This window comes from Orcinus orca, chromosome 20, assembly GCF_937001465.1.
Source record: "Orcinus orca chromosome 20, mOrcOrc1.1, whole genome shotgun sequence".
In the NCBI taxonomy this organism is placed as follows: domain Eukaryota; kingdom Metazoa; phylum Chordata; class Mammalia; order Artiodactyla; family Delphinidae; genus Orcinus; species Orcinus orca.
The window spans coordinates 12736559-12764503 of record NC_064578.1 but is presented as its reverse complement, the minus strand read 5'-3'; the positions used below and the strand labels follow the sequence as shown (position 1 = coordinate 12764503).

General features: G+C 43.0%; 1 protein-coding gene across 3 annotated transcripts in view; it reads right to left on the bottom strand.

Annotated features, from left to right (window-relative positions):
* Nucleotides 1-27945, bottom strand: part of WDR59 (WD repeat domain 59) — a 123302-nt gene that overhangs the window by 5248 nt on the left and 90109 nt on the right. Inside the window, exons 26-27 of one of the 3 annotated variants that reach the window (XR_007474411.1) lie at nt 15623-15785; nt 6839-9733 (exon numbers count right to left, since the gene is read on the bottom strand). Coding sequence is in view for 1 of the 3 variants with exons in the window: in XM_049703708.1 (XP_049559665.1) it covers nt 20303-20412 (110 nt within the window). In the remaining 2 variants the exon portion in view is untranslated. Of the gene's footprint in view, nt 1-6838; nt 9734-15622; nt 15786-20262; nt 20413-27945 lie in introns of those variants that run through there. The other 2 variants (XR_007474412.1, XM_049703708.1) reach the window with 2 other exon arrangements.

Below are 27945 nucleotides of genomic sequence, written 5' to 3'. Positions count from 1 at the left end.
ATTTGTGGTTACCAGTGGTGAAGCACTGGTTTTTGACTCAGAAGCCCTGAATCTACTGGAGGTCCTAACATTGACCCTGATGACTTTAGCCAGCTTCTTATGCTAGTGAACACCGGTTTCTTCTTCCTTTTTAAAAAAATTCTCACACAGATGACAGCCATTCATCCTGACTGCGTAGTCTTGCAACTGTAAGATGAAATTTCCCCTTCGTCTGGTAAGGTATCTCTATCTTAGAGATGATGACAGTCCAGAACAGGAATGGCCAGGAGAATAATAGCAGGTGCTCCAAAGACTAGCCTGATTCTTGTGCAGCCGCAGGAGACACCATAGGCAGGACTGAGGCTCGCCATGGTCTTTCCCAAAGTGTGACTGTGACAGAACTGTTGGTGTCCTGTCCAGATGCCCTCATTGGGGCATGCACCTGTCCTCCAGCTCCAGGGTGTTGGCTGCTAACTGCTCACCCCTACACCCTCCTCCTGTCCTTGGCTGGCCACCACGGCTTTGTCTGGAGATGCCTGGAAGGTTCTGCACCATCCTTGGAGGGAAGCCTGTGGCCAGTGACTAATCTATGTGGGAGTACAACAGTCCTGCTCCCTTGCCTCTGGCTGTGTCTGGAAGGACAACCTCAGTGATACATGTCACATCCGAGAGCTCCCCTGGGATCAGGCTGAAGCTACACTGAACCCACACTCACGTCTTTCCTTGGCTCACCCCCTGCCCTATCCTGCTTCCCTCTCCGCCTTACATGTTTCTTTGGAGCCCCTTCTCTCAGTAAATCTCTTGCACAACAACCACCCTTTCAGATCCTGCTTCTGGAAAACCCATCTAATAATAATGTCCTGCCCACACCAGTCTTATAAAACGATCTGTAAGAAATAAGTTTCATGGTCAAATAAGTGGGAGCAGCTCTGCCAATTCTGTTCCCCTCCTAAAGGACCAAAATGCATATTAAAGGTTCTGAGGGGCTTCCCTGGTGGCGCAGTGGTTGAGAGTCCGCCTGCCGATGCAGGGGACGCGGGTTCGTGCCCCGGTCCGGGAAGATCCCACATGCCGCGGAGCGGCTGGGCCCGTGAGCCATGGCCGCTGAGCCTGCGTGTCCGGAGGCTGTGCTCCGCAACGGGAGAGGCCGCAACAGTGAGAGGCCCGCGTACCGCAAAAAAAAAAAAAATTAAAAAATAAAAAAATTTAAAAAAAAATAAATAAAGGTTCTGAGACACCTTGCCATAAAGAAACCTGCTTAATCCTGTTAGCACTTGCTTTAGCACACCTAAGCCAGTCAAGTTCAGAATAAGTAGGTTGGGGGTGGGAAAGGGATATCGGGAAGAATCACTGATGGAGAATATTCTAAGACTAAGTCTATTCTGAGGCTGGCTTTGGGGTATGGATTCAGTTTGGTTGGAGATTAGAGAGAGGATTTGTTCTGTGTAACTGTGGGGAAGTTCCCAGACCAGTAGTCACCCAAGTCCAAGCTTGGACACAAATGACAACGCTAGAACCAGCTCAAACCCCAGGGTCTGGGTGTGGAAGCATCATCCCTCTTGCCCTTCTGGCTAGACTGCTGACCCCTAGTCACAGCTCCTCTGTTGCTCGCTCTAAACAAGGACCACGCGGGATGACCACCTCTCTCCTGCTTTCACTGCCAACTGGCAAGAGTATTGTTTGACTACAGAAAACGTTTGGCTTTATTTCCTAACTGAAGATGTTCCAAAGTCAAACTCCGTCTAGGAGATCAGTTTGCCATAGTCCATCTTCTCTTTTCTTTCTCTAAGAGGGTGTGAGGAAAATTATTCTCTATTAACAACATGGGTTGGCAGGTCCACAGTGATGGGGAAAACATGATATCAACATGAACGTGGCAGAGCTGCAAGATCAGAGTGTGAGAAAAGGAGCAGGGCAGGGGCAAGACGGAACCAGTCTCCTCTTTGACTTTCCCTATCCCTGCCTCAGGGTGACGCTGAAATGTCCTGGAGCCAGTGCCCGATCCGTGAGGGTCTTCATAATCCTCATTCTAGGGGCTTGGTGTCCGCTCCTTTCCTGCCACTTCCATCTGATTGGAGGAAGTGTGCTGCCTGGAGAGCGTTGGGTCCAACTGGATGAGTGGTGACCCCAAGGCCCTACATTTGGGGAGCTCAAGGCTTTCCAGAGCATCTGAGGGAGGCAGCTGGCTTTCCCACCCAACCTCTAAAGCTACCTTGAAACTTCTAAACATTGAACCTCCAAACTGCAAATAAGAAGCCAAGGTACACTTGGTACTTCCCTGGCGATCCAGTGGTTAGAACTCTGTGTTCCCAATGCAGGGAGCGTGGGTTCAATCCCCGATCAGGGAACTAAGATCCCACATGCAGCGAGGCCAAAAAAAAAAATTAATTAATTAAAAAAAAAAAAAAAGCCAAGGTGCACTGAAAAGAGGAGTTTGAAATGCCCGATTATTTGATTATACAATTCCACTTAAGATGATAATATCACTATGAAACCTGCTTGAACAAGCCAGTTTAAACTTAACCAATAGTTGAATTGTCTCCAGACATGAAAAAGCCACAGAAGCCAGCAGTTTAGATGTAGGTCTAGAAAGAAATAAAATAAAAACAAACTTGATCAGAATACCAGCCTGTGGCGACTGGTGTACTAGCACAATGAACTTGAGTCATCCTGAGTTTTATAGATATTATGTGATTAATTGCTTAGGGCAGTCCTTGCAAAAGCCTGAGACCAAGAAGCTGGGAGCATGGGAGGAAATTTGTGGTGTGTTCGTGGAAGGCTGTGTGCTTCCAAGGGGACTCATGGTGTGGACACAGGTGTATCCAAGATGTGTGCGTGTGAGCGGAAGCTGGGTGCCCGTGAGGAGCCCGGTGGTACAGAGGCGAACGGCTGTGTCTGAGAAGGCCTGTGTGGAGGAAAAGGGCTGTGTGTGGGGAGGGGAGCTGTGATGTGGATGTACACACTTGAGAGAGCTTACTGTGTGGACATGAAAGGCTTTGCGTTCTTGAGGGGACTTGTGGTATGGACGTGTGTACCTGCCCAAGGGGATCAGTAGTAGGGACACAGAATGCTGTGTGTTCCTGAGGAAACCTGTGGTGTGTTTCCAGAAGGAAACTCTGTGATGGAGGCACAGAGGACTTGTGTACCTGAGTAGAATTGTGTGAACACAGCTAGCTGTGTGTACCTGAAGCAACTCCTGTGTTGGACATGAAGGCTCTGTGTTTGGAAGGCAAATGGTAGCAGGGAGGTAGAGATTCTAGTACCTGAGGTGACCCGTGAGGTCAACCTAGAAGGCTCTGGATACCTGAGACTGTGGTCTCCATGCTGTGGACACAGTAAACTGTGTTAGCCCAGGGGACTTACATGGACATGGAAGGCCATGTGTGCCCAAAGGGACATGTGGTGAGGAAGCCGAAGCCGTGAGGGGGCTTGTGGTGTCGACATAGAAGGCTGTGTATGGCCAAGGGGACTTGTGGTGTGGATACAGGTCTAATCAAAAAAATACAGATAGGGCTTCCCTGGTGGCACAGTGGTTAAGAATCCACCTGCCAATGCAGGGCACATGGGTACGAGCCCTGGTCCGGGAAGATCTCACCTGCCACAGAGCAACAAAGCCTGTGTGCCACAACTACTGAGCCTGCGCTCTAGAGACTGCGAGTCACAACTACTGAGCCCACGTGCCACAACTACTGAAGCCCACGCACATAGAGCCCGTGCTCTGCAACAAGAGAAGCCACCGCCATGAGAAGCCCGTGCACCGCAACGAAGGGTAGCCTTCCCTCGCTGCAACTAAAGAAAGCCTGTGTGCAACAACGAAGACCCAGTGCAGCCAAAAATAAAATAAATAAAATAAATTTATTAAAAAAAAAGACAAGGATGCCTGCTTTAAAAAAAATACAGATAATAACAAATGTTGGTGAGAAGGTGGAGAAGTTGGAATTGCTGGTGGGAAAGTAAAATTGTGTATTTGCTTTGGAAAACAGTCTGACAGTCCAGTCCTCCCAACGTTAAACAAAGAGTCACCATATGACTCCATATGAAACTTAGGAGAAACGAAAACATATGTCCACGGAAAAACTTCCACATAAATGTTTACAGCAGCATGATTCATAATAAACAAAAGGCAGAAACAACCCAAATGTCCATCAACTGATGAATGGATGAACAAAATGTGGTATATCCATGAAATGGAATATTATTCAGCCATAAAAAGAAATGAGATTCAGATACATCTTACAACATGGATAAACCTTGAAAACATCATGCTAAATGAAAGAAGCCAATCACAAAAGACTACATGACATGTATATGAAATGTCAATAATTGGCTAATCTCTAAAGACACAAAATAAACTGGTGGTTACCAGAAGCCAGGGGAAGAGGGGGAGGTTGAAGTCTATTCGTTTCCCGGGGCTGCCGTAATTATTGCCACAAACCTGGCAGCTTAAAACAACAGAAATGTATTCTCTCTCAGTTCAGGAGGCCAGAAGTCCAAAACCAAGGTGTCGGCAGGGTTGGTTCCCTCTGGAGGGTCTGAGGGAGAATCCCTTCCGTGTCTCTCTCCTGGCTTCTGGTGCTGGCTGGTGATCCCCTGATGCTCCTGGCTTGGGCTTTGTAACGCCAGCCTCTGCCTGCATCTTCACACTGCCTTCTCTCTGTATGTTCTCCTTTTTCTGTCTCTTATAAAGACACTCATCATTGGTTTAAAAAACCCTAATCCAGAATGATCTCATCTCATGATCCTTACTTTAATTACCTCTGCAAAGACACTTGTTCCAAAAAACGTCACATTTTGAGATTCCAAATGGAATCTCATACCTTTGGGGGCCACAATTCAACCCACTCGGGGGGTGCTGGCAATGGGGTACAGGGTTCCATTTTGGGGATGATACAACCGTTCTAAAATTGATTGTGGTGATGGTTGCATGACTTTATGAATATACTGTAAGGCATTAAACTGTGTACTTTAAAAATTATTTTATTTTATTTTTATTTATTTATTTTTGGCTGCACTGGGTCTTCCTTGCTGCATGCGGGCTTTCTCTAGTTGTGTCGAGTGGGGGCTACTCCTTGTTGCCATGCGCGGGCTTCTCTTGTTGCGGAGCATGGGCTCTAGGCATGCGGGCTTCAGTAGTTGTGGCTCGTGGGCTCTAGAGCGCAGGCTTAGTAGTCGTGGCAGACGGGCTTAGTTGCTCCACGGCATGTGGGATCTTCCCGGACCAGGGATCGAACCTGTGTCCCCTGCATTGGCAGGCAGATTCTTAAATCACTGCGCCACCAGGGAAGTCCCTCAAGCACTCTTTTGAACACTAAGCATTTTGCTTATACTAGGAAAATCTGAAGGTAGTATCTTTTTCTTCCACGTCATTGACTACGTACCTCATTCATTGCGGGACAAACCCTGGGGTTTTTGTTTATTTATTTTTGATGGGCTTTTTGTTTATTGGCTGGTTGGCTAGCTGGTTGGTTGGTTTGCTAGAAGACAGCATAGTGTCTGTTGAAGCATTGGGTTTGGGGGGTTTGTTTTTTCCATTTTATTGAGATATAATTGACATACAGCTCTATGGGAGTTTAAGAGGTGTCTGATGATCTCACTTCTATGTGGAATCTAAAACAAAATAAAAATCACAGAAAATAGATAGTAGATCATATTTGTGGTTACCAGTGGTGAAGCACTGGTTTTTGAGTCTGAAGCCCTGAATCTACTGGAGGTCCTAACGTTGACCCTGGTGACTTTAGCCAGCTTCTTATGCTAGTGAACACTGGTTTCTTTTGTCTTTTTTTTTTTTTTTGCGGTACATGGGCCTCTCACTGTTGTGGCCTCTCCCGTTGCAGAGCACAGGCTCCGGACGCGCAGGCTCAGTGGCCATGGCTCATGGGCCCAGCCGCTCTGCGGCATGTGGGATCCTCCCGGACCGGGGCACGAACCCGTGTCCCCTGCATCGGCAGGTGGACTCTCAACCACTGCGCCACCAGGGAAGCCCCTTCTTTTGTCTTTTTAAAAAAATTCTCACACAGATGAGAGCCATTCGTCCTGACTGCGTAGTCTTGCAACTGCAAGATGAAATTTCCCCTTCGTCTGGTAAGGTATCTCTATCTTAGAGATGATGACAGTCCAGAACAGGAATGGCCAGGAGAATAATAGCAGGTGCTCCAAAGACTAGCCTGATTCTTGTGCAGCCGCAGGAGACACCATAGGCAGGACTGAGGCTCGCCATGGTTCTTCCCAAAGTGTGACTGTGACAGAACTGTTGGTGTCCCGTCCCGATGCCTTCATTGGGGCATGCACCTGTCCTCCAGCTCCAGGGTGTTGGCTGCTAACTGCTCACCCCTACACCCTCCTCCTGTCCTTGGCTGGCCACCACGGCTTTGTCTGGAGATGCCTGGAAGGTTCTGCACCATCCTTGGAGGGAAGCCTGTGGCCAATGACTAGTCTATGTGGGAGTACAACAGCCCTGCTCCCTTGCCTCTGGCTGTGTCTGGAAGGACAACCTCAGTGATACATGCCACATCCGAGAGCTCCCTGGGATCAGGCTGAAGCTACACTTAACCCAAAGAGCAAATCGGCTGGTTAGCAATGTCATGTCAAAGTCCCCTAGAGCTCAAAGATTATCACAGTCGCGGCTGAGGATGACTTCCCAAACCCAACTGAATATTAAATCAGTAGTAAATTGGTAAACAAACAGAAAAAACCAGTATGCTTTACTTGGCACTATATTTTAGAAATCATTATTTAGATGTCCTTGAAAGGCAAACAACTTTTCCAGCAATGTTTGTCTACTGCTCACTTCATGATATAAATACTAAGCACATGAGGCCAGATACTGAGATTAAGGTTCAGATATCAGAATATCCCTTACCTTGATTTGACCCTTTGCTGGAAAGCCAGGACTCGTGTGGCTGTCAGGTTTTCATACGGCAGAGGTGTATGGTGCTGTCTTCCATGCTTTTAAAATGCCGAAGGGAGCAAAGCCCACAGCGAGACCACACCCTTGAACGTCTTGCTGATTTCTGAAGAGAGTGAGTACCAGGGCAGATGCCACCTCCTCCTTGAAGGCCTCCCTAATGCCGAGGGCCCGGCTCTCCTCCCTGTGTACTCCAGTGGTACTTGACACATTCCTCTCTGCATGGCCCAGTTCAGGGTAGATATTCAATAAATTGGTTAAGTGTAAACCTAATAAAGTTTTACGGGAAATTATGTGGAAGCCACCAATGGAAACTGAAATTACCTAGTAGCCACATTAAAAAGATAAGAAGAACCAGGTGAAATTAATTTCAATAATATATTTTATGTAACTCAATATACCCAAAATATTATCAAGACAATATGCCATCACTATAGAAAACTTTAATGAGGTTTTTTTTTTTGTTTTTTTTTTGTCCATGCTGCGAGGCATGCGAGATCTTAATTCTCCCACCAGGGAGAAATGTGTTTGAAAAGCAGTTGTTGAAGAGACTCACAGTGGAATTTATAGGAAGCTTCAGAGGAGGCTGAAGACCTGCACCTCAGATTTAAGCAGAGGGATTTTCTTTTCTAACTGTATTTTAAAGAATTTTTAAATTAAAAAGTTTTAATTTTCTTAAAAAATTTTTGGAATGACAATTTTTAAAAAAATTTTTCTAAAAATTTAATTTTTAAGAATGACAGTTGTCCCACGTCCTGTCTTTGTCAGAGCTTCCACATTACAGCAAGCACATCTGGCAAGTTAAAAGGAGAAGAATTTAAACAGAAAACTATTCCTCCCCACCTCACTTTCTTATAACATACTTATATTCTTATAGCATATTCATATTATATTCTTATAGCCTACTTCCCCCTTTTAGTCCACCCTTCTATAAGACATGTTGACAGCTTATGAGATTTCATTCATTCACTCAACAAACAGTTACTAAAGCATTACCCTCATCCTTTGGTTATACAAAGCTGACCGTGTTAGTAATGATTCTTGGTTGCAAGCAGCAGAAACCAACGCTACACACACAAAAAGAATATTTGGAAGAAATAGATGGGAGGGAGGAGAACTGGGTTTGGCAAATGGACAGGAAATAAGGCAGCGGTGGAGGGTCAGCAAGCAGAAAGACAGACACCATTTTTTAGCAGAAACCATTTGGTCGGGATGCTACCACCATCACCGTGAACACGGCCTAACCGTATCATCCTCTTTGTGTCGCTAGTTCAAGATTCTGTGTCCCAGGTGGGAGAAGTGATCGGCCAAGCCAGGTCCTATGTCCATACCCTAAGGGCCTGCGACAGGGAAAGAGTGCTTCTTATCCTTTGATTCTGTCACAGGGGAGGTAAACTCTACAAAGCCAGTGGTGGTGGCGGGGAGAGCTCAAAAATAGGAATGGCTGTGGTCGCCAAAATCAACTACACACTTGAGTAAGTAAGGCACTGACTTTCTGCTTAAGAAGCTCTCAGTCTTGGGCTTCCCTGGTGGCGCAGTGGTTAAGAATCCGCCTGCTAAAAAAAAAAAAAAAATGAATCCACCTGCCAATGCAGGTACACGGGTTCGAGCCCTGGTCTGGGAAGATCCCACATGCTGTGGAGCAACTAAGCCTGTGTGCCACAACTACTGAGCCTGTGCTCTAGAGCCTGCAAGCCACAACTACTGAACCCGTGTGCTACAACTACTGAAGCCCGCATGCCTAGATCCCGTGCTTCACAACAGGAGAAGCCACAGCAATGAGAAGCCCGCGCACCACAATGAAGAGCAGCCCCCGCTCGCCGCAACTAGAGAAAGCCCGTGCGCAGCAATGAAGACCCAACGCAGCCAAAAATAAATAAATTAATAAATTAAAAAAAAAAAAAAAGAAGCTCTCAGTCTTGAAGGAGAGACACATAACAGATAGATGAAACCCAACACAGAATAATAAACACAATACCAGGGACATGATCAAGAAAAAGTACAGTGCCAGGCTCTGAGCACAAACTCTGCAGGCAGATGGATAAATCTTGGTTCTGCCAGGTGGAAGCTGCATGACCTTGAAAAGGTGTTTAACCTCTGGTTGCCTCCTCACTTGCAAAGAAAAGTTAACATTAGTAATCTCTTCAGAGGACTGCTATTAAATAAAGTATGCAAAGCAATTAGCATAGTGCCTGGTACACAGTAACACTTCAATAAATGTTAGCAATGATTATTACTAGAAAGGGCCATAGGAGCTCTACCAGAATTGGCAAAAAGCCCATCGTTCACTCACACAAAACTCCAACTTATGGGCTCTATCTACTCACATCTTCCCAGAAAATAGATTCATTTTCATTTTGTCTTTGGAAGCAGATAAGTGACTCTGCCTAAAACAGGAACATAAATTACAAACATATCTTCCAATCTTTTCCCCAGTCCCTCATTTCATATACAGAAAAATGGGCTGGGTTGGGTGGAGACAGGGAATAACAGTTGCATCAGATTCTCAGAAGGTTTAGCAACTTCAGAAACAAAGTTGGGGCCTCCACACTAGAAGAAAGCTGTGCAGAAGGAGATTTTTAATAATCATTGTGTTGGCAGAGGAATTGGAATTGCGTATACATACCCGAATATGGATGTCCGAGGAGGCTGGCTGAAGTTTCAAAAACATTACCACTCTTCCCTGACCCTCCATCCATCATCCTGCCATTATCTAATACTCTGGGATTGTTTAAGAGAAGAGTGTTTCTCTTGATGGTTCCACAGACTTATCTTTGATCTCTGTCAAGTCAGAGAATTTTTTCACATCTTGGTTTCATCCTCCAAAGCAGTGCTGTCCACTAGAGCTTTCTGTAAGGATGGAAATGTTCTGTATCTGTCCAATATGTGGCCACTAGTTAGTGATCAGTTGAACTATGGTTAGTGTGAATGAGACACTGAATTTTAAATTTTAATTAATTTAAATGGAAATAGTCACATGTGGCTAATGGTTACCATGCGGGATGGTTAATTCCACGTGTCAACTTGACTTGGCTAAGGGATGCCCAGAGAGCTGGTAAAGTATTATTTCTGGGTGTGTCTGGTAAGAGTGCTTCCATAAGAGATCAGCATTTGAAACAACACATTACTCAAGCAAAAGATTAATCAGGGTAATCAAAAGGTCACCCTGGGCTTCCCTGGTGGCGCAGTGGTTGAGAATCTGCCTGCTAATGCAGGGGACACGAGTTCGAGCCCTGGTCTGGGAGGATCCCACATGCCGCAGAGCAACTAGGCCTGTGAGCCACAACTACTGAGCCTGCGCTCCGCAACGAGAGGCCGCGATAGTGAGAGGCCCGCGCACCGCGATGAAGAGTGGCCCCTGCTTGCCACAACCAGAGAAAACCCTCGCACAGAAAAGAAGACCCAACACAGCAAAAATAAATAAATTAATAAACTCCTACCCCCAACATCTTCTTTAAAAAAAAAAAAAGAAGATCACCCTTACCAGTATGATTAGCAAATAGAACAAAAAGGCAGAGAAAGGGTGAATCACAGCACTGCCTTTAGGGCTTTAGGGCAAGACTCTGCCATCATCCACACACAACTACTCTCCTTTAGAAAAACAGCTCCTGGCTGCTGCTGGGCCTTAGTAGAGACTGAACACTTGACCGTGGGCCACCAAGTTACCACATGACCTGAGCTGCCCATCATGAACTGGGTGTTATCTGACCCACCAAGCCATAATGTTGGGTGTGCATCATCAAATGGAACTGGTATATACACGATCTGGCCCAAGCAGGCCCTGAAAGCACAAGTAAGTTACACGATGAAGTGGCCCAAATGCCTGTGGTCCCACCCCTGCTACTCTGTCTTGTCTCTCCCAGGCTGTGCTTATGGCTTCATGGGCAGTTCCCTATCATCAACTGACAGAGGAAGTAATGACTCACATCTGGCTTACAGACAGTTCTGTAGATACGTAGGTACCACCCACAAGTGGACAGCTGCAGCACTAGAGCCCCTCTCTGGGACATCCCTAATAGATGATGGTGAAGGAGAATCCTCCCAGGGGTCAGAACTTCTAGCAGTGTACCTGGTTGTACGCTTAGCTTGGAAGGAGAAATGGCCATATGTGGGATTCTATACCAATTCATGGGCTGTAGCCAATGGTTTGGCTGGATGGTCAGGGACTTGGAAGGGACATGATTGGAAAATTGGGGACAAAGAAATTTTGGGAAAGAGGTATATGGAGAGGCCTCTCCGAATGGGCAAAAAATGTGAAGAAGATATTTTTGCCTCCTGTGAATTCTCACCAAAGAGTGAACTCAGCAAAAGAGGATTTTAATAATCAAGTGGATGGGATGACCTTTTCGTGGTTACCAATCAGCCTCTTTCCCCAGCCACTCCTGTCATCACCCAATGGGCTCATGAACAAAGTGGCCGTAGTGGCGGGGATGGAATTTTACGCATGGGCTCAGAAATATGGACTTGCATTCACTGAGGATGACCTGGCTATGACCACCAACTGTCCAACTTGTCAGAAGCAGAGAACAACACCGAGCCCTTGATACGGAACCATTCCCTGGGGTGCTCAGCCATCCACCTGGTGGCAGCTTGACTGCATTGGACTGTTTCCATCATGGAAGGGGCAGCATTTTGTCTTTATTGCAATACTGGCAGACCTCGGAGATACTGCAGGTTTGGTTCCAGACCACCGAAATAAAGTGAATATCACAATAAAGTGAGTCACATGAACTTTCTGGTTTCCCAGTGCAAATAAAAGTTACGTTCATACTATATTGTAGTCTTTTAAGTGTGCAATAGCATTACATTTTTTTAAAAAGTACATATCTTAATTTAAAAATACTTTATTGCTAAAAAAACCCACTAACCGTAATCTGACGACACGGGGCTGCCACAAGCTTCGATTTGTCAAAACACTGCATTTGCAAACCACAACAAAGTGAAGTGCAATAAAACGAGGTGTGCCTGTAGACCCTTCCTCTGGATACAGATTTCCCTTCCCTGTACACAATGCTTCTGCCAAAACTACCATCCATGGACTTACAGAATGTTTTCTCCATCATCGTGGTACTCTACACAGCACTGCTTCTGATCAAGAACCTCACTCTATGGTAAAAGAAGTACAGCAATGGGCCCATGCACATGGAATTTACTGGTCTTATCATGTCCCCACCATCCTGAAGCAACTGGTTTGACAGAATGGTGGCATGGCCTTTTGAAGACTCAGTGACAGTGCGAGCTAGGTAGCTAGGTAGCTGGAGAACCTTGTAGGACTGGGGCAAGGTTCTCCAAGAGGCTATGTACTTGTTAAAGCACTTACCACATGCCTGGGATTGTGCCTGGCCTGAGATGTGGAGGCAGGCAAAAATGGCCCTTGTCCTGGGGGAGCTTATGTTCTAGGGACAGAGCCAGCTGCAATATGGGTGGGGCTACAACGAGAGGGGCAGAAAGCACAGGGAGAGGTGGGTGGGAGGCACCGATCCTGGGGTGGGGGGATGCACACATCCACCAGGGTCTCTCTCTTTTGACTTCAGAAAGCCAGTTTTCCCTGGTGGTCCAGTGGTTAAGACTCCGAGCTGCCAATGCAGGGGGCGCAGGTTCGATCCCTGGTCGGGGAACTAAGATGCCACATGCCGCGGAGTGCGGCCAAAAGATAAACAACAACAACAACAAATATATATATATATAAGGAACAAATTCGGAAGAAATATTTGTAACATATATAACAAAATTTTTTTTAAAAAGTCAGTTTTGAGTGAAGTAAGTCAAAGACAAATATCATATGATACTGCTTATATGTGGAATCTTTAAAAAAAAGGGTACAAATGAACTTATCTACAAAACAGAAATAGAGTCACAGATGTAGAAAACAAACTTATGGTTACCAGGGGGTAAGGTGGGGGAGGATAAATTGGGAGGTTGGGATTGACATGCACACACGATTATATATGAAATAGATAACTAATAAGGACCTACTGGAGAGCACAGGGAACTCTACTCAATACTCTTTAATGACCTTTATGGGAAAAGAATCTAAAAAAAAAAAAAGAGTAGATATATGTATACGTATAACTGATTCACTTTGCTGTACACCTGAACCTAATACAACACTGTAAATCAACTATACTCCAATTTTTTAAAAAAGCCAGTTGTTCCCCTGGAAACTCTTCATTTAAGAGCTCAGATGGGACTTCCCTGGTGGTGCAATGCTTAAGAATCCGTCTGCCAATGCAGGGGACACGGGTTCAAGCTCCGGTCCGGGAAGATCCCACATGCCGTGGAGCAACTAAGCCCGTGCGCCACAACTACTGAGCCTGCGCGCTAGAGCCCGCGAGCCACAACTACTGAGTCTGCGAGCCACAACTACCAAAGCCCGCGCGCCTAGAGCCTGTGCTCCGCAACAAGAGAAGCCACTTTAATGAGGAGCCCGCGCAACGCAACGAAGAGTAGCCCCCGTTCGCCACAACTAGAGAAAGCCTGTGCGCAGCAACGAAGACCCAATGCAGCCAAAAATAAATAAATAAATTTATATTTTTTTAAAAAAGAGCTCAGAAAACCCCCTCCAGGGCCCAGTTCCATTCTTATGGTCACCACACATAACCTTACATATTCTATTAAAATGAAAATGGAAAGACTATACATTATCGTTAGATTACTCTTGAAAAATACATTTGGACACCTCTTCCCATTTCGCCCATGCCCCCCAAAGTTTAACTTTTTGAAGGTGGTTAAAAAGTACAAACTCCCAAAAGTTTTTACCTTTTGAAGATGGTCAAAAGGTACAAACTTCCAGTTACAAGATAAATAAGTCCTGGGAATGTAATGGATAGTATGGTGAATATAGTTAACAACACTGTATTGTGCATCTGAAAGTTGCTAAGAGAGTAGATCTAGAAGTGCTCATCACAAGAAAAAAAATTGTAACTATGTGAGGTGATGCATGTTAACTAAACTTATTGTAGCAATCATTTCACAATTTAGACATATATCAAATCATCATGTTGTACACCCAAAACCAATATAACGTTATATGTCAATTATATCTCAATTTTAGAATTTGAAAAAAAAAGAAAAATAGATCACTAATATTTACTCTTCCATTAAACAAGATTGAACATCACTTACAAAATTTGGTGATAAAGTCATGCCGTGAGTATAAAGCTACCAAATATTTACCCCTTAGAATAAATCAGAGAAAAGGAGACACATAGTTAAGGACAAATTTCCTACTAATAAAAATGTTTACATTATTAATAATATTATATTAATAATTACCTTGTTAATTACCTATTGTTAGTAATTACATTATTAATAATATTAAAAGGACTTCCCTGGTGGAGAAGTGGTTAAGAATCCGTCTGCCAATGCAGGGGACATGGGTTCAAGCCCTGGTTCGGGAAGATTCCACATGCCGTGGAGCAGCTAAGCCGTGTGCCATAACTACTGAGCCTATGCTCTACAGCCCTTGAGCCACAACTACTGAGCCCACATGCCACAACTACTGGAGCCTGTGCACCTAGAGCCTGTGCTCTGCAACAAGAGAAGCCACCGCAATGAGAAGCCTGCTAACTGCAAAGAAGAGTAGCCCCCGCTTGCCACAACTAGAGAAAGCCCGCACGCAGCAATGAAGACCCGACATAGCCATAAATAAGTAAATAAATAAATTTATCTACTAAAAAAATAATATTAACAATCTTGTTAATCATCAACAATAAATGCTCAATAAATGTACCCACTTAGAACCTGGATATTTATTAGCTACCCAAGCACTGATCAACCTTGCCTTGTTTCCTGAGATCTTGACAATTTGTGTAGTTTAAAAGAAGAAAGTATTTTCCTACAGAGCCAAGACTCTTTTTTTAAAAAAAATTTATTCTTTTTGGAAGGATTTCTAGCTAGAACTAGCAGAATCTAACAGGATTGACCCATATTACTCCTTAAAGGAGTGTTTTGCTTCCATGTGGAGAACTAATAGTTCAGGATTTGTCCTTAATTGCATTCAATAATTATCATTTCATTTATTTTATGGCTTCTCATGATAGATTTATTTAAACCTTCTTGCATTTAGGTAAAGTATTGACTTTAAAAGTACTGGAAAGTTAGGGCTTCCCTGGTGGCACAGTGGTTGAGAGTCCGCCTGCTGATGCAGGGGACATGGGCTTGTGCCCCGGTCTGGGAAGATCCCACATGCCGCAGAGCGGCTGGGCCCGTGAGCCATGGCTGCTGAGTCTGCGCGTCCGGAGCCTGTGCTCCGCAATGCGAGAGGCCACAACAGTGAGAGGCCTGCGTACCGCAAAAAAAAAAAAAAAAGTACTGGAAAGTTAAAAAGAGTTATAAAGACTTAGAGAAAGAATTATGACAGCTTATTCTATCCAAGAAAGTAAACCTTGAATAACTGTCATCATTTTCCGAAGGTGGCAAGAGTCACTTTCACCGTATCAATACCAACTGCTTATCTGTACAACCAGCGATCCTGGCTACAGTTCTAGCTTTTGAAAGCTTTTCCTTGTTTCACACGTCCTTGGTCATTAATTTCTCCTTCTAAGAGCTGGTCAGGCTACAGTCAAACAGGTCATTTACTTTCTTTGGAGTTCAGGGCTGTTTTGCTCTCTTGTCCCTGCTTCAGTGACCTCACCCTGTATTTTCTGGGTCAGGGGAAAAACTTGCAAAATGCTTGTAATTTTACTTATTGTTGTGAAAATATATTTGCCTTAATGTAATACAAATTAATTATCTTACCGTTCTGGAGGTCAGAAGTCCAAGAATGGGTCTTGGGGGCTAAAAATCGATGTTTAGGCAGAGCCGTATTTATTCTGCAGACTCTAGGGGAGAATCTGTTTCCTTGCCTTCTCCATCTTCTAGACGCTGCCCACGTTTCTTGGCTTGTGGCCCCTTCCTCCATCTGCAAATCACATCACTTCAACATCTGATTCCCTCTTCAGGTCTCTTCTCTGTTCTGACCCTCCTGCCTCCCTAAGGACTCTTATGATTACACTGGGCCCAACTGGTTAATCCAGGATAATCTCTCTATTTCAAGATCTTTGATTTAATAACATCTGCAAAGTCTCTTTTACCATGTACTGTAGACTGAATGTCCATGTCCCCCCAAAATTCATAGGCTGAAACCTAATCCCCAGTGGGATGGTACTAGGAGATGGGAGTTTGCAAGGTGATTAGGTGATAAAGGTGGAGCCCTCATGAATGGGATTAGTGCCCTTATAAAAGAGATTCCAGAGAGCTCCCTAACCCCTTCTGCCCTGTGAGGACACAGCAAGAAGACTGTCACCTGTGAATCAGGAAGTGAGTTCTCACCAGACACTGAATCTGCCAGTGAGAAATAAATGTCTGTTGTTTATTGGCTACTCAAGTCTATGGAATTTTGTTATAGTGGCCCAAACAGACTAAGATACCAGATATAAGATATAAGATATAAGATATAAGATAACAAATTCACAAGCTCCTGGGATTAGAATGTGTATATCTTTGGGGAGGGGGCCATAATTCAGCCTAACACAGTGAGATTTTATACCGTAAGCTACCTACAATAATGCTTTTACAAATGAATAGAAAACAGAATTTTAGTTCTGGTCTAGATTTTATTAGTTTGCTCTTGTTGCCCAACTTGGCATTCAAGTAGCCAGAGCTAACCAGCCATGGGAACCTCTGAGAGTTTTCAAAATCCCTCCAGGGTTGAGATGCATAACTATCACTCGATAAGGCTAAGAGACATCAGGTGTTTATGACCTCTCTGCTCTATGAGCTAGCCAAGACATGGGTGCTTTAATCCTTTGGGACATTTCCAACTATACTCTCAACATCACACAATGCTCCTAACGACAAAGTCTTAAAAAAAGAACAGAGTCCATGAGGAAAAGGAAGCTATTACAATCAGCAAGATAAACAAAAGCACTGGACTTCCTTGGTGGCTCAGTGGTTAAGAATCCACCTGCCAATGCAGGGGACATGGGTACAAGCCCTGGTCCGGGAAGATCCCACATGACGTGGAGGAACTAAGCCTGTGAACCACAACTACTGAGCCTGCGTGCCACAACTACTGAAGCCCGTTCACCTAGAGCCCGTGCTCTGCAACAAGACAAGCCACCAGCATGAGAAGCCCACACACCTCAAGGAAAAGTAGCCCCTGCTTGCCGCAACTAGAGAAAGCCCGTGCGCAGCAACGAAGACCCAACGTAGCCAAAAATAAATAAATAAAAAAAATTTTAAAGCCCTTTTTTTATAGTCACCCCTATTAAAATGATAAATGCCCCAAGCTAGAATGCATAATGTAGATTCTATCTTCCATTCTGCTTTTAAAGAAGTATATCGAATTTTTAAAGCTAATATAGAATTAGGCAAGTACATAAAAATTTTTTTTACACTTAGGAGTTTCCAGAGTAGATTATTATTTCAAATGCAACAGAAACTGCAAATGACTCTGTAAAACAAGGACAAATCAACAACAGAAATGGGCTAGGTGAGCTGAGAGACAGTAGTAATCTCCATCTTTAGATTGGAAATTTATTGCTTAATAGTAAAAGGGATAATACAGTTTACTTTAAACAATATCTTTACCTGAAAGCCTCAAAGCCTGCTCCAACAAGTCAGTGGACGTCAGCATTTTATATAACTGAGTGAATAATGACTAAAAAGAGATTTTTGTGTTCAAGATATGCAGATGTCACGATCAATTTGTTGCACCATGGTATCTTTGTAAACGAGCTCATTTGTTTTCACTGATCTCTTACCCTTAGATATGAAGAAATGGAAGAATTAAAGGTCAGATGGGAGGTAGATAGGACATCTGCCTGAGACAATTAAGACGAACACCCAATGACAGCATCCAGGTCACATAGTGCCTACTTCTGACCTAGTAATGATGGGAAAGTAGTCCTGAATTATAGCCCTGGCTCCTTAGCTGAAAACTTGTCATGAGAAACACCTGCTTAATTTCTCAGTGGCTATTTCTTTACCTGAAAAATATCAATAAGAATAAGAAACTTGACAGGGACAGTTCCACATTTCATCTGGAGTTCTAAGGTTGATTTGTCAGCAAACAACTGTGCAATGGGGGCTGATGGGTAGATACAGAAGCAAAACAGAGAGAGTGCAGAATCCAGTGAGCTCTTAACAGGCAGCGGGAAGACTGGCTACAACTCATGTTGGGAGGATGAGAAGAGGTGCCGAATTCCATCTACCTACATCAGAAAGTAAAGATTCGTAAGGATGAAGTTGGAAAGACAACCAGAATGTATGATGCTCTGAATTGAAAAATTTATAATTAACTCCAGTTCAAAGATGTGCACTCGAGAGCCAGACACGGGAAGGCCTGGGCTTGTCCATATGGGGTTTGGTGGATCCAAGTTCCCATGTTCTGTCTGCCCTTTCTGGCGTGTTGCCTTGAAACACTCTCAGGTGTGGTAGGAAACTAGCGATGCTTACTCAGCTCCCCTAAGTGGATGAGTTTGCAATCCTAAAAAGGCATAAATAATAAACATATAGATGGTGAGGAAATAAAGTTTTGATATATACTGTGTAAAACCAGGTGTGAAAAGTTGTATAATCATTGTGCCTCTTTTTATAGGCTTTATTCAGTTTTCAGTGGTTTGAAACATTTCAGATAATCTGATATACTAGAGAATTTAACATCTAATTTTAATTGTAATCCTCAGGAAGATTTAACTAATTCAGTGTGCTGTCAACATTTCAATGCTGAAGAATTCTGGTTTTCTAAATGTATGTTTGATTTTTAACATATGGAAATGTTTTAAAAATTTAACCTTACTGGGCTTCCCTGGTGGCACAGTGGTTGACGGTCTGCCTGCCGATGCAGGGGACACGGGTTCGTGTCCCGGTCCGGGAAGATCCCACATGCCGCAGAGCGGCTGGGCCCGTGAGCCATGGCCGCTGAGCCTGCGCGTCCGGAGCCTGTGCTCCACAACAGGAGAGGCCACAACGGTGAGAGGCCCGCGTACCGCAAAAAAAAAAAAAAAACAAAAACATTTAACCTTACTGAATGTATATTTTGATTTACTGGATTTGTAAGAGTTACCTAAATCCACAGCAAGATTTCACTGTTAGATTTGTAAGGCTCTCTCTTAGGTGCTTGCAAAATTCTGACTTAAGGAAAGAGCTTAACTTTCCTATCAATACATAAACTGTACAGAAGAGTAAGTTCTTTATAGAGAATACTAGCTAATGAACGCAGAAGGAATGATACACCTGGAATAGCATCATTCTGCAAGCCCTAATAAAGCAATGATTCTGGGCAATGATCATCACCTGCCAAAATCATCAGGTAAGAAGCTGAAGGGTTGTATTAACAACGGATGCATCCAGCTGACAAAACGTGAACCCTTGCATTATTTTTCACATCACAAGAAGAGAAACCACCAGACCATATGTGTCTCCTGATAGAAGTGCACAACACTAAATTGAATGTATTCTTGCCCCAAACCCAAGCCTGAATGTGATAACTCTCTAGATTACGGTTGTCAAATTTAGCAAATAAAAATACAAGATGACCAAATATTGCACTACTGAGCACTCTTACACTAAAAAATATTCATTCTTTAGTCAAAATTCAAATTTAATTGGGTGTCCTGTATTTTATCTGGAAACCCTACTCTAAATCTAACTACCAGTTCACAGGAAATAGAATGAATACAATCAACAAAATCTAGAATGCAGAAAACTCTCCAGGACACATGTCCTTCTACAAATAATTTGCAAAGAAACAATAGTTTATTGGCTAACTGAAAGAAAAAAAACATTTTATTCTTTGACAGAAAAATTGCAAGGATGAAAAAGGGAGGAAACCTACAGATCCTTTGGATTAAAAGAGACTTGATAGACATGGCAATAAATTTAAAGTGTGGACTTTGGATCCTGATTGGAATAAACATTTGTGACACAATTTAGGAAATATGAAAACTAACTGAATATTTAGGAATCAGTGTTAAAAGTTTTAAGTAGCATGGTTGGATTTCACAAGAGAATTTTTATCTTTTAAAGATACATATTGAAGTGTTATTGATGAAATGATATGATGTCTGAGACTGGCTACAAAACAATCCCGTGGCAAGTTGGGAGGGGTAGGGTGTCAGGAATAGAGATAAAAATGGGATAGGCAGGTATTGACAATTGTGAAAGCTGGTGAGACATACGTGAGAGTTCATTACACTATTTTACCTTTGTAAATATTTGAAAAAATTTTAAAGTTTTTTTAAAAAAATTAATTAATTTATTTTTGGTTGCATTGTGTCTTCATTGCTGTGCATGGGTTTTCTCTAGTTGCGGTGCATGGGCTTCTCATTGAGGTGGCTTGTCTTTGTTGCGGAGCACAGGCTCCAGGCACCTGGGCTTCAGCAGTTGTGGTTCGTGGGCTCTAGAGTGCAGGCTCAGTAGTTGTGGTACACGGGCTTAGTTGCTCTGCGTCATGTGGGATCTTCCTGGACCAGGGCTTGAACCCGTGTCCCCTGCATTGGCAGGTGGACTCCCAACCACTGCGCCATCAGGGAAGTCCCTAAAAACTTTTTTTAAAGGGAGGCGTTTAAGAAAAACTGAGGGGTAAACATGTAACTTAAATAGAATATTCATTATGACCCCCCAAAAATTTGCATGCCTTCATACTAATTGAAAGGAATGATAAATTTAAGTTATGTTTTAGTGAAAATAAATATGCTATTTTTTTCCCCTTGGGGGCTCCCAGGAATGGAACTGAAATGTACACAGAAAGGACCAGTTTAAAGATGGGGAACTACATAAAAAGGAATGAAATTGGGTCATTTGTAGAGATGTGGGTGGACCTAGAGACTGTCATACAGAGTGAAGTAAGTCAGAAAGAGAAAAACAAATATCGTATATTAACGCATGTATGCGGAATCTAGAAAAATGGTACAGATGAACTGGCTTGCAAGGCAGAAATAGATACACAGATGTAGAGAACAAACGTATGGACACCAAGGGAAAAATGGGGTTGGGGGTGGTGGGATGAATTGGGAGATTGGGGTTCACATATATACACTCATATGTATAAAATAGATAACTAATAAGAACCTGCTATATAAAAAAATAAAATTCAAAAAAATATATGAACTGGAAAAAAAAGTAAAGATGGGGAACTAAGTGGAAGAAGCATCATGGAAACAGAAAAATGTATGTCCCACATTCTTTCATTTCACAATGGCTAGAAAATACGACGGAAGTCAGAAGCCTCCACATAAAATTAGAATTTAGTGAGAAACCCTGAAAATAATAAGAGCACTATTGGTGCAACATCGTACCTGGTTAAAGACCATTAGAAAAAAGACCAATTTAGCAAATATTTACAAACCACTTTCCACAATATTTAAGTTATGACACCGTAACTTATGTATGATACCATAATGACAGATACAAGTTATTACACATTTGTCCAAACCCACAGAACGTACAGCACCAAGAGTGAACCCTAAGGTAAACCATGGACGTTGGGTGATGATGTGTCAGTGTAGGTTCATCATTTGTAATAAATGTAACACTCTGCGGGCGGGGGGGGGCGGTGATGTTGGTAATATAGGAGACTACGTATGTGTGGGGAAGCGGGTAGATGGGAACTTTCTGTACTTCCCACTCAACTTTGCTGTGAACCTAAAACTAAAATAAGTCTCTTTTTTAAAAATGTTAGGTTCCCTTTGATCATCACTGCCAATCTTGGTCTCCCTGCTGCTCCAAGGTAACCATAGCTATCGGTTTAACGTGTGTTCTTCCAGAATGTTCTCCATGCATTTATAGGCATATACAGGTACCACAGAAAATGCATAGCTTCATAGTGTGTTTTTGTTTGTTTGTCTTGAGTTCTTTTCTTGGTGTCATCTGACTGATAAAAGACCCTTGATTAAAGGTTAAGGGATCATTAAGATACTGATGGATAACACTTTGACCTGTGGCCCTTTTATACACCATTTGTTAAAAAAAAAAAAAAGACTCGAGAATAAGAAAAGCTACCAAGTTGCTAAGGATTTAGTTGAGTAGATAAAACTTGGTTTGTTACTTTGAAAGTGGTATTCGTCTGACAAAATTTATTGTAATTGTGGGTGCACCAGAGGAAAGCTTTTCCTTACGGCCAAAGGTTGGTCTGAATCCCTGAGAGAGGTCTTGCTGTTCTCCTGGTGAACAGACAATGTCATATCAACATTGGACAGGGCCACTCTGAGACCATGTGGAGCAAGACGAGAACAAGACCACCTGGGAACCGTGTCTGAACACAAATAAAAGCTGAACGCTATCCAAGCCCTAAAATACCAGCCATCCCCCTCTCCCAGCCAATATGAGTGATGGCTGCTTCTTTACCAGCTACAGCTGTAGCCTCACTCTGGTCTCCCCCTCTCTCATTACGTTTTATTAATATATCTAACCATAGAATTATCCTTGCTTCCGACAGGAACAAAACATCCAACCCGGAGCAAACCTCCACTTCCATGAACTCACATCAAAATCACCTAACACAAGTGCAAACCCTGTAAGAAGGTCCTTAGAGCAGCCTCTCACCAAGATGCCCCAGGGTCCAGGGCGAGTGGTCTCCCTCTCTGCAACAGGCAAAATCTCACCTTGTTCACCCAGAAGTGTGATTCTGATGATCTTCAGCTGGGTGGTATTGACAGAGGTTTGCTTTAAAACTTTAAAACCAGTTATAAGGACTTTCCTGGTGATCCAGTGGGTAAGACTACGTGCTCCCAATGCGGGGGGCCCAGGCTCGATCCCTGGTCAGGGAATCAGATCCACGGGCATGCCACAACTAAGAAGTCCACATGCCGTAACTAAAGATCCCATGTGCTACAACTAAGACCTGGCACAGCCTAAATAAATAGTTTAAAAATATTATTAAAAAATAAAATAAAACCAGTTATAAGATAAATAAGTACCAGGGATGTAATATACAATGATAAATATAATTAACACTGCTGTATGTTATCTATGAAAGTTAAGAGAGTAAATCCTAAGAGTTCTCAACACAAGAAAAAATATTTTTTCCAATTCTTTGATTTTGTATCTAAATGAGATGAAGGATGTTCACTAAACTTACTGTGATAATAACTTCGTGATTTATGTAAGTCAAATCCTTATGCTGTACACCTTAAACATATACAGTGCTATATGTCTATTATATCTCCATAAAACTAGCAAAAAGACCTTTAAAAACAATGGATCCTGCCCCCAAATACGTACTCATAGGTCAACTCTCCTTAATGATTGCTTCCCACAGTGAGTAGATTTGGTGGTCGCCTTTACAAACTCTATTTCCCATTGCTCTCGGTAACCACCGCTAATCTCATTTTTTCAGGTAACTGCCCCGACTCAGCTTACCTGTTGAACTCCTTGGCTTCCGGGGGCCCCAGGGACTCAGGTCCTCTCTATGAGGCTAGTGTAGACCTCCCTCCTCTCATGGGGGCCCAGGGAGCCTCCAGGGCCACCCGCAGGGTGCTCCAAGTTTGCTGCCAAGCACTTACCCCATAGCGGGGGGCGCTCAAGTCCTCACTACACCGGGAAGCCCAGAGGCAGAAGGACTGGAGTTGGAAATGGGATTATTATTCCACGATTTTAAATGTGCATATGTGCATTTTTTGGTTTGTTTTACACAATTAGAATACTAACATAAATATAAGTTCTTTATCACGTCTTTTTCACTTAATATATTATCATTATTGGCTCCACATTGCTCCAAACATTTTTAATTTTTTAAAAATTTTCATTTATTTATTTTTTGGCTGTGTTGGGTCTTTGTTGCTGCACGCGGGCTTTCTCTAGTTGTGGCAAGCGGCAGCTACTCTATGTTTAGGTGCGCGGGCTTCTCATTGCAGTGGCTTCTCTTGTTGCGGAGCACGGGCTCTAGGAGCGTGGGCTTTGGTAGTTGTGCCTCGCCGGCTCAATAGTTGTGGCCCATGGGCTTAGCTGCTCCGTGGCATGCGGGATCTTCCCGGACCAGGGATCAAACCCATGTCCCCTGCGTTAGCAGGCAGATTCTTAACCACTGCGCCACCAGGGAAGCCCCACTCCAAACTTTCTGAATTCAAATTTCTTGGAACAGACTTCAGCTAGCCTGTTTGAGATAGAATCCCTCTTTCCTTTTACTCTTTATAATTGTCTTTTGAGACTATTTTGGAAGAAGAGTCAAGTTTTCTTGGGCAGCATAATCATTCCAAGGATTGTAATATACATCATGCCAAAACTCTTTAGGGAAGGACCTTTAAAAGCTGATTTTAGTTGCCATTACCTATTAACTAAGCTGTCAATATTAACCTTCAAGTTAATTACTTCAGGCCAATACCTCAGACCAAACTAGCATCACATCTGAAATGTGAAACACACTCATAAAATTTACCTAGTGATAAATCTGCTCAGCAGAAGTCTCCTAATATAAGCACCTATTCTTTGGGTGTGTGCCTTTCTGACCCATGTAAACATGTTGCCCCAGATACAGCTATCCTGTTTAAAACAAAATGGAGGAACTGGAGTGCTTTGCTCCCAGCTGTCTTGAATACACAAAATTCTTCTCAGTCAAGCACTGAGCTGCCAATAAAAACTTCTTTTTATATTTAAAAAAGTTGCTCGTTTGTTTTTGACAAGGAAACCTTACAATATTTACTTGTTTTTGTTACATTAAAAAGTCAAAGTAACATTAAAAAAACAAATAGTACAAAAAAATTAAAAATAAAAAGTAAAATTATTTTCCATCCCAAACCCCTCCAGCCCTATTCTCCGGAGAACATTTCTTTTAATAGTGTATCCTTTGAGAAATTTTCTATGCCTTTATAAATGTATATGTATATATCACTTAAAAAAACAGAAACAGGACCATACTCGATACAGTTTGTCAGTATGCTCTTTCACTTAACAATATATACAGCAGCACAAACACCCTGCATCCATGTTTTTCCAATGGTGATATAATAGTCCATTGTATGAACACATCACAATTTATTTAATCAGTCCCCGATTGATGAGCATTTAGGTTGTCTCATTTTTTTCCACTATAATAAACAATGTGAAAATAAACATGCTCATACAAGCGTTTTCGTGCATTTGTGTAACTGCCTCTGTGGAATAAATTCCTAAAAAGGAAATTGAGTCTAAGGGTTGGGTAGTGAACAGTTTGAGAGCTACTGACAAACTGTTTTCTAAGAAGGCTGCAGCAATTACCACTCTCACCTGCAGTATATAATGCTGCATGCTCCCCCACACACTAGCCAACATTTGTGCTTTAACTTTTTTACCTTCGCCAGTCTGATAGGTGGAAAAATGACATTTCCTGTGTGTGTTTTTGTGTGTGTGCCAGTCCACCATGAGTGCAAGGTTACTGCCATTTCTGAACATGGTGACTCAATTAAATAAATCAAGGTAGTAACAGGGATGGTTGATATTTCAAAAGTTTATCCTTATGTCTAAGAGTGATTAATTGGCTTTGCAGCCTAAATTGGAAAGATTAATTATATACTGAGCAGTGCTTGGGAGTCACTTTCTGATTACTCTTTTTTTCAAAATTTGTCTATTTTTTATTTTATTTTTTGGCCACACCACATGGCTTGCAGGACCTTAGTTCCCCGACGAGGGACTGAACTCACGCCCTCAGCAGTGAAAGCGCAGAGTCCTAACCACTGGACAGCCAGGGAATTCCCTTCTGATTACTCTTTGATCTTAAAATGTCAAGCTAAGAATTTAGGGAACTAACAAGGTGACATCAGGAATGATTACAATTTTGATTCAGTTATTTAGAAATATCAGCACATGTCATTTGAAATCATGCTAATGATGACAATGAATATTGTATGTGCATGTGAAACAGGCAGTGCTAAGAATAGGCTAATAGAAAAGGGAGTACAGTACATCTTCAAACTTTGCCTTACCTCTTCTGAATAGCTTTGGAAGAAAGTTATTACTGTCACTAAGAGAAATTTAAAATTCCTTACTGAAATTCATTTAAACCACCTTTTTATTTTAGAAGAGATTTAGACTTACAGAAAAATTGCAAAGATACTACAGACAGTTCCCAGACACTCCACACCCAGTTTCCCTATTTATTAACTCCATACATTAATACGGTACATTTGTCACAATGAATAAACCAATATTGATTGGTACATTATCATTAACTAAAGTTCATCCTTTACTCAGATCTCCTTAGTTTTTCCCTAATGTGCTTTTTCTGTTCCAGGGTCCCATCCAGAATGCCACGTTACATTTAGTTGTCACGTCTCCTTTGGCTCCTCTGGGCTGTGACAGTTTTTCAGTTTCCTTGTTTGATGACCTTGACAGTTTTGAGGAGTCCTGGCCAGGTATTTTGTAGAATGTCCCTCAGTTGGGATTAGTCTGATGTTTTTCTCATGATTAGACTGGGCTTATGGATTTGGGAGAGGATGACCATAGAGGCAAAATGCCCTATTTGTCACATTATCGTATCACACTGTCAACATGACTAATCACTGTCACTGCTGACCTTGATCATCTGGCCGAGTGACATACATTTATTAACTTTCTCTGTTGACATAAGCAAGGTTACAGGACATGACGAATTGAGTCCTGAGGGCTTCCAAAGTAAATTGTGGTGGCGAGGCTGATTATTAGGCAGTGAGGAGACCCCTCATTCTCTAGGAGACCCTGCCAAGGGAGCAGAAAGAACTCTATGCCAGAGCACAATGAACTTTGAAGCAATCTTGGAAATTCAGAAAAATATATTGTTCAAAATGACCCCACTGGGGTTAGCACTGTTATACTTTACAGAAGAGGAAAGTGAGGCACAGTGCCAAGGATACAGGCAAGCTGAGATGCAATCCACACATTCTGGCCACAGGGTCCAGGCTCTTACCACTGTGCGTACTGCCTCACCAATGCTATTTTTGTCTTAACTTGCATTTCCCAGATTACCCGTGAGATGGGGCATCTTTCCTTTGTTGTATTGGCTATTGGACTTCTTTTCAAGACCTCATTTTGGACAGGTGATACAAAGAAGGAGCCATGAGGAACAGATTCAGGGTGAGACCCCAGAGTCAGAGCTGGCAGAGACCTGGAGGGGTGGCATCCCATGCTCAAAGTGGGGGCCCTGCTGGAGCCAGCAGCTGGAATCATCTCAGGGTATAATTTAAGCACGACCCTTGGTGAGGATCGCCAGATTTAGCAAATAAAAATACAAGATCTGGGACTTCCCTGGTGGCTCAGTGGTTAAGAATCCACCTGCCAATGCAGGGAACATGGGTTCAAGCCCTGGTCCGGGAAGATCCCACATGTCGTGGAGCAACGAAGCCCATGCGCCACAATACCGAGCCTGCGCTCTAGAGCCCACAAGCCACAACTACTGAGCCCGTGTGCCACATCTACTGAAGCCTGCACGCCCAAGGGCCCGTGCTCCGCAACAAGAGAAGCCACTGCAACGAGAAGACCGCGCACCTCAAAGAAGAGTAGCCCCCGCTCGCCGCAACTAGGGAAAGCCCGCGCGCAGCAACGAAGACCCAATGTAGCCAAACAACAACAAAAAATACAAGATCTCCACTTAATTTGAACCTCAGATGAACAACTGTATGTTCCAAGTGAAATTCAAATCGACCGGGGCATCCTGTATTTTAACACTCCCCTTGGCTGCATGACCCCCAAGCCTGATTTCCAGCCCTCCTAGATCCTGTGAGCTACTTCTCTTTCACTGATTATTCCCAGCTGTGGTAGAGTCGGCTGTGGCTGAACTAAAACGCTTTACACTGTGACTCTACCAACATGGGAAGACAAATGGAAGATCTAGAAGGCTGAGGGTTTCAAGAAAAAAAAAATGGGAAAGACAAATTCTTTGTGTAAGAGAAAACAGTCCAATGTGCTTCATATGCAAAATGTCTTTCTAAAGAATTCCACTTAAAGTGTCTTTATAAAACAAATCATAACATCCACTTGCTTCCTGTATTTCTGGTACGTGCCTGATCCCCATAAGCTTTGGAATTTGCAACACCTGAAATAGTTCTGCCCCTTTTCCTAATAGGTGAGTAATTAGAGATTTACAGAAGCTCTGTGCCTGCACTACAGTCACACAGCAAAGCTGGGGTGGG